This window comes from Thunnus thynnus, chromosome 17, assembly GCF_963924715.1.
Source record: "Thunnus thynnus chromosome 17, fThuThy2.1, whole genome shotgun sequence".
NCBI lineage: Eukaryota > Metazoa > Chordata > Actinopteri > Scombriformes > Scombridae > Thunnus > Thunnus thynnus.
Window position 1 is genome coordinate 674,877 of NC_089533.1, and position 12,607 is coordinate 687,483.

General features: G+C 38.2%; 1 protein-coding gene across 1 annotated transcript; it reads right to left on the bottom strand.

The window, feature by feature from the left end:
- Window positions 1-1,430: 1,430 nt before the first annotated feature.
- Window positions 1,431-6,901, bottom strand: LOC137167848 (GTPase IMAP family member 7-like). The gene is made up of 2 exons (XM_067570159.1): window positions 6,770-6,901; window positions 1,431-3,185 (listed from the first exon to the last, which is right to left on the bottom strand). The coding sequence occupies exons 1-2, from the start codon at window positions 6,792-6,794 to the stop codon at window positions 2,395-2,397; spliced, it is 816 nt and encodes a 271-aa protein (XP_067426260.1). The 5' UTR covers window positions 6,795-6,901; the 3' UTR covers window positions 1,431-2,394.
- Between the last annotated feature and the right edge of the window lie 5,706 nt (window positions 6,902-12,607).

The following is a 12,607-nucleotide window of genomic DNA, read 5'->3' on the forward strand; positions in this document are numbered from 1 at the left end:
CAGTGTGCTTCTCTTTTGGCCGCCACCTCAATGCATCTTCCTCAGACTACAGCCATGCCTCACACTCACTGGCCAGAACCCAACAATATTCAACTACTCCACTTGGGGCAGGAACCTCTGGAGTTTGGAGGTTCCGGGCTCCACTTGCATCTTGCCAGAAGTGGATTCTGTGTGTTTTGTTGTTCTTGCCTGTCCCAGGCACTGATGGATTTTCAGGCCTTTGCATAAATGTGCTCCATTCATGCGAAGGTCTTATGATCCATCCTGCTGGGGGGCCAATTCTGACCCGCCTCTTAGGCACTCTTGAGGGTGTCTTTCTGAGGGTCTGTGTGTCGCTATCTTGGGTTTTTCTTTACACAAGAAGCGGGTTGGGCTGCTAATCATTCATTACCCAGATGCCATGTTTCTGAACTGCCAACTGCCTCTCCAGTCATCCTCTACCTGCAAAAATTGAGGTTAACATATGTAAAAATGCTCCCTGAAGGTCAAAAGCCAGGGCTTCAAGCTGCTCTGAACGCTTTGTTTACAAAGTTACCTCTCCTTCATCCTCGTGAAGACATCAGGTTGTTCACACATGCCCACAAACAGCCGTCCGTTCCGTAGTTCTTGTTGCTGAGGTGTTTCCATGGGATGTTTGCATCGTCCACTGGATCTGATTCAGCTCCAACATGTACGGATGGATTTGAGAAGTTGACATTTGGAGTAAAGAAGAAGAAAAAGAAGTGAAATCCTGCTACTATAGTTCATTTACTTCTGCTTTCCTTCAACTGGCTGATATCAGTAAATTTAGCTGATAATACTTCTGTACCTTTACTTAAGTAGGATCTTAAATGCAGGTAGTTTACTTGTAATGGAGTAATTTTACATTGCGGTGTTGTTACATTTAATTGAGTAAAGGATCTGAGTCCTTCACTTACATACAGTTCACTGAACTTCTGTACAAGTGACTTCCAAGAGGAAAAAGTGCAGAAGCAGAGAGGACGGCGACTGTTTGTAAAATACAAACATGCAATGTGTATAATTATATGTCAGAAATTGTGAATGTGTTGTACAATAATGGGCTTCAAACAGATAGATTAGACCCATTTATATTTATTAATATGATGCAACATGGATAACATACCAGGGATGCACAGGGACTGAACAATGGCCCTGGATTTTACACCACCACCCATACAGCCCACATCTCACATGAAGAAGTGATTCAGGATAATAATAAAAAGACATAATAACAGATAAAATAACACCAGCCTCATCATTTAAGTGTGATCCTCACACAGCGTTGCCAGATGTACAATAATTATCATATCTGTATGATTATTTTGCCCTTTGTAAGACGTATGATCAATAATGGCAAAAGTCCCATTATGTATGATAATTTCATCATTTTGTGACACTTGATATTAGTACAGGGTAACCTGTGCGTCTTCCAGTGCTGTGGGAAATTAAATCCTCACATCTACAGCACAGATGTCCAGAGCAACATCTAAACATCACACTGTGTAAACAGCCTCTAACATGCATGTTTTCTTCTCCAATACGCCTCCTATGAAAAGATATTTCACATCAGTAATTTAGAAATGTTTTTGAGTCGTATTTTGACCACACATCTTCAAAGTGGGACTTTATGATGCGTCAGCGAACGCAGCACAGGCAGCAGCAACAGACCCTGTTTTCTAAAATTACAGATTTACGCCTGTTTGTTCTCTTGGTTATGACTCACGTACGATAATTTTAAGCCTCTGGTACAATTATTTAACATTTCCAATCTGGCAACGCTTCACTCACAATACATCATTTCCCCAAAAAAAACAGAATATTGGAATTAAAGAGGAATTCTGTTCAACAGACACACATATGTAAATAAACATTCAATGACTTTTCAACATAAGTTAATTTCAAAGAAAGAAAATTTTAATTAATTCCAGCGTTTGATGATCATTTACAGAAATGTCTGAAGGTTTATACAGTTATACAGAGTAAAAAGAATAAACTGATTTTCCTTTAACACAAAATTGATATCATTCATTAATTCATTTTTTGTTTGTTTGTTTTTATTATTATTCTCCATTTCATCAAACTATAGATGCTATAAGTAATTATTTATATGCCAAAATTATGGGAAGAAAATCAGACATCTGATCGAGAAATCAGTTTCGTCGTTGGTCTCGACTTTTAATTTGTTTAAGTTCTGATTTGGTGGAATTTAATAAAGCATTGATTTTAGCATTGATTTTGTGAAGTTATATATTGAACAATGTGCCTCGTTTCTCCCAGAAATTAGCCTGTTGTTTAAGATACTTTCATGACAAAGCAGAAAAATAAATGAAATGAAATTAAATCCGCCTTTCATCACTATGATTTTCTCTGTGCCGTGTGGTTTTTAGTGCTGCTTTAATGAGCTTCAGGTGGCATCAATTTCACCACCAAGTCCACCAAACACTTAGTAAAGTTTTTCATATTTCCAAAAATTGGCATTTCTATTTTCTCAAGTATATGATCAAAGATTTCCTCTTTACGTTCTAAGAATCGCATCACACTTTCAGCTGCTGAGTCTTTCTCGGCCTTTTCCTTTTCTCCTTCCTTGATTTCCTCAATTCCTTTGAACAGATCATTGCTGCACCAGCCTCCTCCATTTTTCTTAACCACTTTTTCGATCTTCTGCATTAGGCCGTCAACATCTGGCTCCTCGGTGAAGACATGGAACTCCACTTGACCTTCATCAATGAACTTTTTGAGACCTTCGTTCTTCTTAATGAATTCCTGACAATCACCTTTATCTTCATCTGTGAACAAGACGATAGTGTGACGGGCTTCTTTTTCTAAGAATTGCTGGAAGAAATTCAGCACACTTTGATCTTCTCTGGAGAATGAACCCAGCTTCATCACCAACAGGAGCACATGAGGACCGGGAGAAATCAACGCGGCGCATTGTAAGAGCTCTTTGGCCACCTCTGCTGGTGTTTTCCTGGTGTGAAACAAGCCTGGAGTGTCAACAACAAGCAGTTTTTTTTCACCAACCTCCCGTGTCTTCTTCTCACACATTTGGGTCACAGATGAAGAAGACAAGCCAACCTTAAAACCTTCGCTCCCAGTAAGCCCAAGGATTGCGTTTCCTGACTGACTCTTCCCCACTCCAGTTTTTCCCATGAGCACAATCCTCCGCTCGAATGTCTTCGAAGGCTCTGTTGGAAAATTTTACACAAACATTATCAATATTATAAAGAGTTGTCTCAGCACACACAGTAACGCTTCGAAATTACACTGAGAGACAAATTGTGGAATGCAATGCCAATAAATTACAGTAAAATTATATGGCATACTGTATTGTTTTAAGAAAATATATATTAATTTTATTTTTCAGGCTCATATTTTTTGGGCCTGAACTCAAACATCCTTCTTGAACCAAGTAATTCAGAAAGAAAGAACTTTGACTCTTTGGCCTCATGACATAAACTATAACATTTACATCAGGGAGATGTGTGTTTACGTTGGCTGACTAATCCTGATGTGTACGTGTGTGTTTGACAGTCTTTATGAAATAATAACACCAACAAGTCTTCATGATTAAAGGACAAACTCTGTGATTCATCCATAAATGTCAGAATGACAAACAGGAGTGTTTTCTGATCTGACGCTCCAATCAGCAGGACCACATCATCTGTCTGAGCCTTCAAACACCGTAATGATGTTTTATGATGGTTTTGAGCTTCTTGTACTTTACTTGAGTATTTCCATTTGGTTATGGGATGATGTTTGTTTTAAACCATGACCACAATCAGCTTCTACTCTCAACCATGTGGTTATTATTGTAACCATGACAACAAAGTATTGATTTTAAAGGTATAATATGTAATTATTTCACATTAAAATGTGTAAAAACAACTAGACCTATGTTATATATGTTGTTGAGTTGTGTACTTACATTATCCCAAATGTTTCCAACAATGTTCAAACCCAGAGAAATCTGTAATTTAATCAAAGTAACGGACCGTTTCATTTGGTCGCCTGTCGATGGCGTCATACCTCCTCTACCAAAGAGTAAACACGCACAAGATGCATACGGCAGCGCTGTGTTTGTCCGCTACAATGGCGTCTACCAAAGAGTAACTTACACACACGTTAGCAGCAGCTCGGCTAACAGCCCGTACCGGACGTCCGGTGGTCACCAAACATCGTCGGAGAAATATTGATTTTTTAGGTGAAACAGCTTTAATTAGTATTTTTAATGATTTTAATCTGCATATACGTTTGTTTTTGGAGAGGAGGAGACCTCTGCGGATAATTCAGCTCCCGGTAGAAACCGGCCGAACGTCTGGATCTAAAGTTATAAGAGAAATAAACAGCTTTATTCAGTGTTTTTACCTGTAATCTCCGGGTCCATTTGTTCTGGAGAGGACAGGTTATTAACAGGTTAGAGCAGCTACAGAGCTGCTGCAACATCACGTCATCTAAAGATTCAGTGTCTCACTTATTTGTTGATAATTATATTGACATCATACCAGCAATATTACACTTTTCACTATAGTTCGAATATCTATCCGTTGAATATGTCACAGACATGAAAAAATATAAAGTGTCACTACTGCAGGTCAACCTGCATGGTGTACACCGGGGCAGGAAGCCTCTCTGGCAGTGAAGTCCAGCAGGGAACGTCGGTGACACACAGAGCTTCTTTTCTCGACTCCTGCTCACTTTCTGTGATATTAGTTCAAACTGGGACTCCTGCCTGTTGTTTCACCTGCTTACAGACAGAGATTTGGTTTTGTTATTTTCCTTATTTGTTCTCAGTTTCCCTCCTGACAGTTAGTTTGGAGGATTGTGTTTGGCTTGTTTGGGGAACTTGGTGTTGTCTGGAGGAATTGAAGAACTGACTGAAGCGTTGGACTATAACGAAATAATTTCAATGTTCAATGTAATCGAAAGAAGCTAATTTACCATTTCAGACTGTAGTAGCCTATTTCCTGTTTTAATATTGTTTATTGGCTATAGTTTTTGTTGGGTGTACAATTAGATTTTATGCTGTATATATGTTTATGTTTGCCATCTGTGTGTGTGTGTGTGTGTGTGTGGTTTATGTGGCCATATTAACTCTGTTCAGGTGTCATTTATTAATGTTACTGGGCATGTTGGTGCTGGTGTGCTTCTATCCATACGCTCAATTAAAGATGCTGTTGCGTCTGTCAGCTGTGTGTGTGTGTGTGTGTAACATGACCTCTGATGATGTATAAGGCTTGTATGATTAAACTTTGGTGCATTCAGGCACATATAGTCGTAATGGCCTGTATTAGTTAATATATGCGTTTAAGAACCTATTAAGTATGATTGATCTTGGACGGGCTCGGCCCACTCTGTGATTTCTGTCTATGCTGCTGACTTACAAGGAGTTGGTTCCATTCATTTAACAGTATGCACTCAAATTAGCTTTATTGCCCAAAGAAATTAAATGTAATCAGTTAAATTACTTTGATGAAGTAATTCAGATATTCCTTATTACATATTTAACAGGGTAACTAGTAATCTATAACCTATTACATTTGAAAACTAACCTTCTCAACACTGCACACAGGCTAGAAGGATGAAGGACGTCTTTCATTTTTCATCCATCAAGCAATTTAGTTTTCTGGTGGATAATGAACATTTCAGCCTCACAGCGGCATTAATGTGGATATACATTAATAATCTAAATGCAGCTTGTTAACGTCATATATTTTCTATATGCTGATGACACTGCTCTCTATATGTCTTCAGTGAACTTGTGTTTACAAATTCTCTCTCTTACTTCATTATATAAGTTGGTTTCTGATAACAGGATGTGTATGTATGTATGTATGTATATATATATATATATATATATATTTATATATATAAACTATGACAGACATACAGGTTTTTGTCAAGATCTGGGAATATTTTCGTACTGCAAGAAATATGTTATGTGGGATGCAAACTACATGGGTATCTATTAGGTAAAAAATACAGTTGTATCAAAAAGCTAGATGCTATTTTAACTGGTTAAGCTGCTTTTCCTGATGGTGAAACTTTCTTGTCAATAGTTTGAGAATTTATTAAAAGTTGTTTAATTAGGCTGCCACAATTCAATAAAAATAAGTAACAAAAAGCTAAATAAGAAATTGATATGGGTCATTTTGAAACTCCATTCACATAAAATGTGGTAACAGTAGAACAATTATCATTTATGTGTATGTTGCTCACATATACCCCGAGGAGTCAAAGGTTTTTTACTTTTGAAGAATAAATACATAAATGTAGTTACTTCAGGTATTTTCTGATACAGGAATTTATAAACCAGAGCATAAAAGGTTGAAAAATTAAATATTTCAGTCATCAAAACAAACATCAAAAAAATCTGCACATCTTAAACATGTGCTGTGAAAAGATAATCAAATATAACACAGTGCAATTATGGGGAAAATAAAACATACTACATGAGTATAGATATCTAAATAATAAGATGCTGTAAAATATGAATTTTGTTATGAAGTAAAGTGATGTGTAAAACAACAAATCTGATCTGTGATGACTGAACAATCACAAATAAAATCAACTTGTAAGTTGTAACTCACTGACAAGGTGGTCAGTAAAATAAACACTAACAGTGGAGGCTTGAATATGATTTCTTCATTACTTCATTACATCATTACTGTTACAGATTCATGAAAACAGTAGAAATAAGAAGAGGATGAGATGCTCAGCTGGTTTATAAATCCTCAAAACTTCCCTGAGTAGAAGTATGAAATATACTTACCAGGCTGTTGATGTTTGCTGGCCATCTTTGTCTTGTAAAGGTGTAGTTGATAAGTGATGTCTGGTCAAAGTTTAAGTAGTGTTGTTGAATAGTTTGTCATTTCATCTTTATATTAGAAAGTGCTTGTAGTTCCCTCCCCTTCAACACTTGTCACCAGTTACATCAAACAGAAGCCAACCAGTCACAGATTAGAAACAAAATGTAGCTGCAAGCAGCAAATCAGGGAGTGCATCAAGCAGAGAACATTTTACGATGGGATTGACCACTAGTTTACAACATGTTTCAGTTGTGTTTGTCCTCATGTTGAGGTTGAATCACTGATTTCATGTGTTAGAGAGGATTTAGTATATGCTGATTAAGCCTATCACTACCAGATAAATCTGTCTGTATTTCATAGTATACAGAGTTTTTAAATCTCATGTTTGGAGGGACATGAGACAGCACACCCAGAGACTTCCACCGGCCAAGCTGGCTAACTTCTGGTTAGCTCTCTGCTAACTTGAAAGGGGATAAAATAATTTAATTCTGAAGCTCTTCTAGACTTTCCAAATGTTATTGGACCAAATGGATCAAATTCTGATAGTTAAATGAGTTATTTCGTGGGGTTTGTGTGATGATCAAAACAATTTATCCACTGTTTTTCAGCCGCAACAGTAGAAACAGAGTTGGCCATGGTGGAGGCAATGACATAAGCACGTGTTGACAGTGTTTTTGTAATTACTCTCACTGCCAGAAGGGGGAGACACAAGTCCCACACTCCAGCTTTAATCAATGTGCTGTTTCCTTGCATGTAGATATTCACATTTGTTGGTATATGTGCTGTGAGATTAGATTATCCATGTGTGGACACAGTCAGCCTAATGAAGGTACCTGGTAAATCGGCCTTCCTAAAAAAAGAAGCATGTCTAAGAGCACTTTCAAACCTATACTTAATTTGCTCTGATTCGAATCAGTGGATGAGTTATTAACCTTGTGTTTTACCCCTTGGGCAGGGTGACTATCTGGGTCCAAGTTCTGGAAAACAAGCAGCTGTTTGGAGGAGTGAGAACCGATGGATTGTAAAAAAATGGAGGAGTGCAGTGTTCTAATTTGGTAATGGGGTACTACACTATACTATGAGCTCTTTAAGATATTATGGTGCCTTACCATTCAGGGCTTTGTAGGTAGTAGTAGGAGTAGAAGGATTTTAAATTCTATTCTAGATTTTACAGGAAGCCAATGCAGCGAAGCTAAAATGGGAGAAATGTGATCTCTTTTTCTAGTTTTAGTCAGAACACGTGCAGCTGCGTTCTGGACCAGCTGGAGAGTCTTTAGAGACTTGTTAGAGCAGCCTGATAATAAGGAATTGCAATAATCCAGCCTAGAAGTAACAAATGAACAAAGAAGTTTTTCTGCATCTTTTAGGGACAGGATGTGCCTGATTTTTGCGATATTACGTAAGTGAAAAAAGGCAGTCCTTGAGATTTGATTTATGTGGGAGTTAAAGGACATATCCTGATCAAAGATAACTCCCAGATTCCTTACGGTGGTGCTGGAGGCCAGGGTAATGCCATCCAGAGTAGCTATATCATTAGATAATGTGTTTCTAAGGTGTTTAGGGCCAAGCACAATAACTTCAGTTTTATCTGAATTTAATAGTAGAAAATTGCAGGTCATCCAGGTCTTTATGTCGTTAAGGCATGTTTGGAGTTTGTTTAACTGATTGGTTTCATCAGGCTTCATTGATAAATATGATTGGGTAAAACACCTGAATCAAGAGTAGGCTTCTTAAGAAGAGGTTTAATTACAGCTACTTTAAAGGACTGTGGTACATAGCCTGTTACTAAAGACAGATTGATCATATCTAGTAAAGAAGTGCTCACTAAGGGTAAGGCTTCCTTAAGCAGCCTAGTTGGGATGGGATCTAAGAGACAGGTTGATGGTTTAGCTGAACAAATCATTGAAGTTAGTTCAGACAAGTCTACTGGAGAAAAACAGTCTAAATATATGTCAGGATTTACTGCCGTTACCAAGGTTCCTGTGTTTGGGGAGAGAACGGTGCCTGTTGAGGGCAGGAGGTGGATAATTTTGTCTCTAATAGTTAGAATTTTATCATTAAAGAAGCTCATAAAGTCGTTACTACTGAGAGCTATAGGAATACATGGATCAGTAGAGTTATGACTCTTTGTCAGCCTGGCCAAAGTGCTGAAAAGGAACCTAGGGCTGTTTTTATTCTCTTCTATTAATGCTGAGTAATAGGCGGCTCTGGCATTACAGAGGGCCTTCCTATATGTTTTAACACTATCTTGCCAGACTAAGCGAGATTCTTCTACTTTGGTGGAACGCCAAATCCTTTCATATTTTCATGATGTTTGCTTTAATTTTCAGGTTTGGGAGTTAAACCATGGAGCTAACCTCTTATGTTTTATTATCTTCCTTTTTAAGGGGCGATGGAGTCGAATGTTATTCGTAATGAGCCTACAGCACTATCAACAAGATTATCAGTTTGGGAGGAACTAAAGTTAACATAAGAGTCCTCTGTAGTATTGAGACATGGCAGTGAATTCAGTACTGACGGAACTGCTTCCTTAAATTTATCTACAACACTATCAGAGAGACATCTAGGGAGGACATTTTTGTCTAATGGTGTGTAATCCAGTAATAGGAATTCAAAAGTTATTAAGTAATGATCTGATAAAATAGGATTTATCAAATGTTCAATTTCGATGCCATAAGCCAGAACAAGGTGGAGGGTGTGGTTCAGACAGTGAGTGGGATTATTTACACACTGAGAGAAGCCAGTTGAGTCTAATAATGAGATAAATGCAGTACTGAGACTGTCACTATCAACGTCCACATGAATATTAAATCACCTACTATAATTACTTTATCTGTACTAAGGACTAAGTTTGATAAAAACTTTGAGAATTCAGTTCAGAGTTCAGAGTACGGACCAGGAGGACGGTTCACTATAACACATAGAACTGGCTGTAAAGTTTTCCAGGTTGGCTGAGAGACTAAGAACAAGACTTTCTAATGAGTTATAATGAAGTTTTATTTGATTTATTGATTGGGACAATGTGCAGTTTTTAAACATTAAAGATGCACTGCACCGGAGTTAGCTCAAAGCTAATTTGCATTCACAGTCCCCTACAATCAAAACATTTAGGTCTAGAGTTGATAATTAGATCACTTTAGATGATAGTGATTTAATGTTTAAGAGTCCACATTTCTCATGTTTTGTTGTGCAATTGCAGTTGTGGTGTTATTTTTTTTAACATTTTTATTTTTATTTTTATTTTAAGATTTTTATGAATCCTCTTCTGTTTACTTTGGATTTAATTGATTTAAGTGGTCGGGGAACAGACACAGTCTCTATGTGGTTTTGGGGACAGACACAGTCTCTATGTGGTTTTGGGGACTGACGCGGTCTCTATGTGGTTTTGGGTGGGTAACTGCTCTAATGGAAGTGCAGAGAAACGTGTAGGACTGCAGCTCTGCCTCCTGGTCTCAGCTCTGGGTTGTCATGGTTTTGGTCTACTAATAAACTCAGCCATATTTCTAGATATGAGAGCAGCTCCATCCAGAGTGGGATGTATGCCGTCTCTCCTAATCAGACCAGGTCTTCCCCAGAAAGTCTGCCAGTTATCTATGAAGCCCACATCGTTTGCTGGATGCCACCTCGACAGCCAGCGGTTGAATTGTGACATGCGGCTATACATGACATCACTGGTCAGATTAGGCAGCGGCCCAGAGAAAATTACAGAGTCCAACATTGTCTTCGTATATATGCACACTGACTCAACATTCATTTTAGTGACCTCCGATTAGCTTAATTGCCTTGGCATGTCTTTCAGAGTTCTCAAGAAGAGAACAATAAGCCCTGTCATAAACTCACCTCCTGTTTGCTCTTTGAACACCTGAGCATGTGTGTGTGTGTGTGTGTGTGTGTGTGTGTGTGTGTGTGTGTGTGTGTGTGTGTGGTCACTGTTGCAAGGGCCTCATAGCTTTTTACCTTTTATCTTTACCTGTCTTGTGTTTTGGCTGACCCTCCCAGTAATAAAACTCCTGTCAAAGACTGCCTGAGTGGTGATAAAACCTCTCTCTGACATATATATCTTTAAAGTTGCACTAGTTTATAAAATTTACAGGTCATTTTAATTACATCACACCAAATCACAACAAAAGTCATCTCAGGGCACTTTTCACATAGAGCAGGTCTAGACTGTACTCTTTAATTTACAGAGACCCAACAATTCCCCCATGAGCAGCAGCAGGAAAAACTCCCCTTTAACGGGTAGAAACGTCAAGCAGAACCCGACTCTAGGTGGACGCTGCCTTGACCGGTAGGTTTGATAGAGAAAGAGGGAGGGGGAGAGGAGAGAAAGAGACAAAGAGAAGCACAAAAAACAAAAATAATAACACTAACAACAAAAATAATAATAGAAAAATAACTAATGATAATAATAGCAGCAGCAGTGGGCGTCACACTGGACAGCTGTTGGTCTGCAGCCGAAGGTCTCCTACGAGACGAGAAAGCAGAAAACTCCGGGGAAGAAACCATGTTAGTAATATGGTTAGTGAGCACTTCTTTACTAGATATGATCAATCTGTCTTTAGTAACAGGCTATGTACCACAGTCCTTTAAAGTAGCTGTAATTAAACCTCTTCTTAAGAAGCCTACTCTTGATTCAGGTGTTTTAGCCAATTATAGACCTATATCTAACCTTCCATTTCTATCCAAGATCCTTGAGAAAGCAGTCTCTAATCAGTTATGTGACTTTCTACATAACAATAGTTTATTTGAGGATTTTCAGTCAGGATTTAGAGGCATCATAGCACAGAGACAGCACTGGTGAAAGTCACTAATGACCTCCTAACTGCATCGGACAAAGGATTTGTCTCTATACTTGTCTTGTTAGATCTTAGTGCTGCATTCGACACAATTGACCATCAAATCCTTTTGCAGAGACTGGAACATTTAATTGGCATTAAAGGAACTGCATTAAGCTGGTTTAAGTCCTATTTATCAGACCGATTTCAGTTTGTACATGTTAATGATGAATCCTCCGTGAAGGCAAAAGTTAGACACGGAGTTCCACAAGGTTCTGTACTTGGACCAATTCTATTCACCTTATATATGCTTCCTTTAGGTAATATTATTAGGAAACACTCCATAAATTTTCATTGTTACGCAGATGACACCCAATTATATTTATCAATGAAGCCAGATGAACCCAATCAGTTAAACAAACTCCAAACATGCCTTAACGACATAAAGACCTGGATGACCTGCAATTTTCTGCTACTAAACTCAGATAAAACTGAAGTTATTGTGTTTGGCCCTAAACACCTTAGAAACACATTATCTAATGATAAAGCTGCTCTGGATGGCATTACCCTGGCCTCCAGCACCACCGTAAGGAATCTGGGAGTTATCTTTGATCAGGATATGTCCTTTAACTCCCACATAAATCAAATCTCAAGGACTGCCTTTTTTCACTTACGTAATATCACAAAAATCAGGCACATCCTGTCCCTAAAAGATGCAGAAAAACTAGTTCACGCATTTGTTACTTCTAGGCTGGATTATTGCAATTCCTTATTATCAGGCTGCCCTAACAAGTCTCTAAAGACTCTCCAGCTGGTCCAGAATGCAGCTGCACGTGTTCTGACTAAAACTAGAAAAAGAGACCACATTTCTCCCATTTTAGCTTCACTACATTGGCTTCCTGTAAAATCTAGAATAGAATTTAAAATCCTTCTCCTAACTTACAAAGCCCTTAATGGTCAGACACCATCATATCTTGAAGAGCTCATAATACCATATTATCCCACTAGAACACTGCGCTCCCAGTA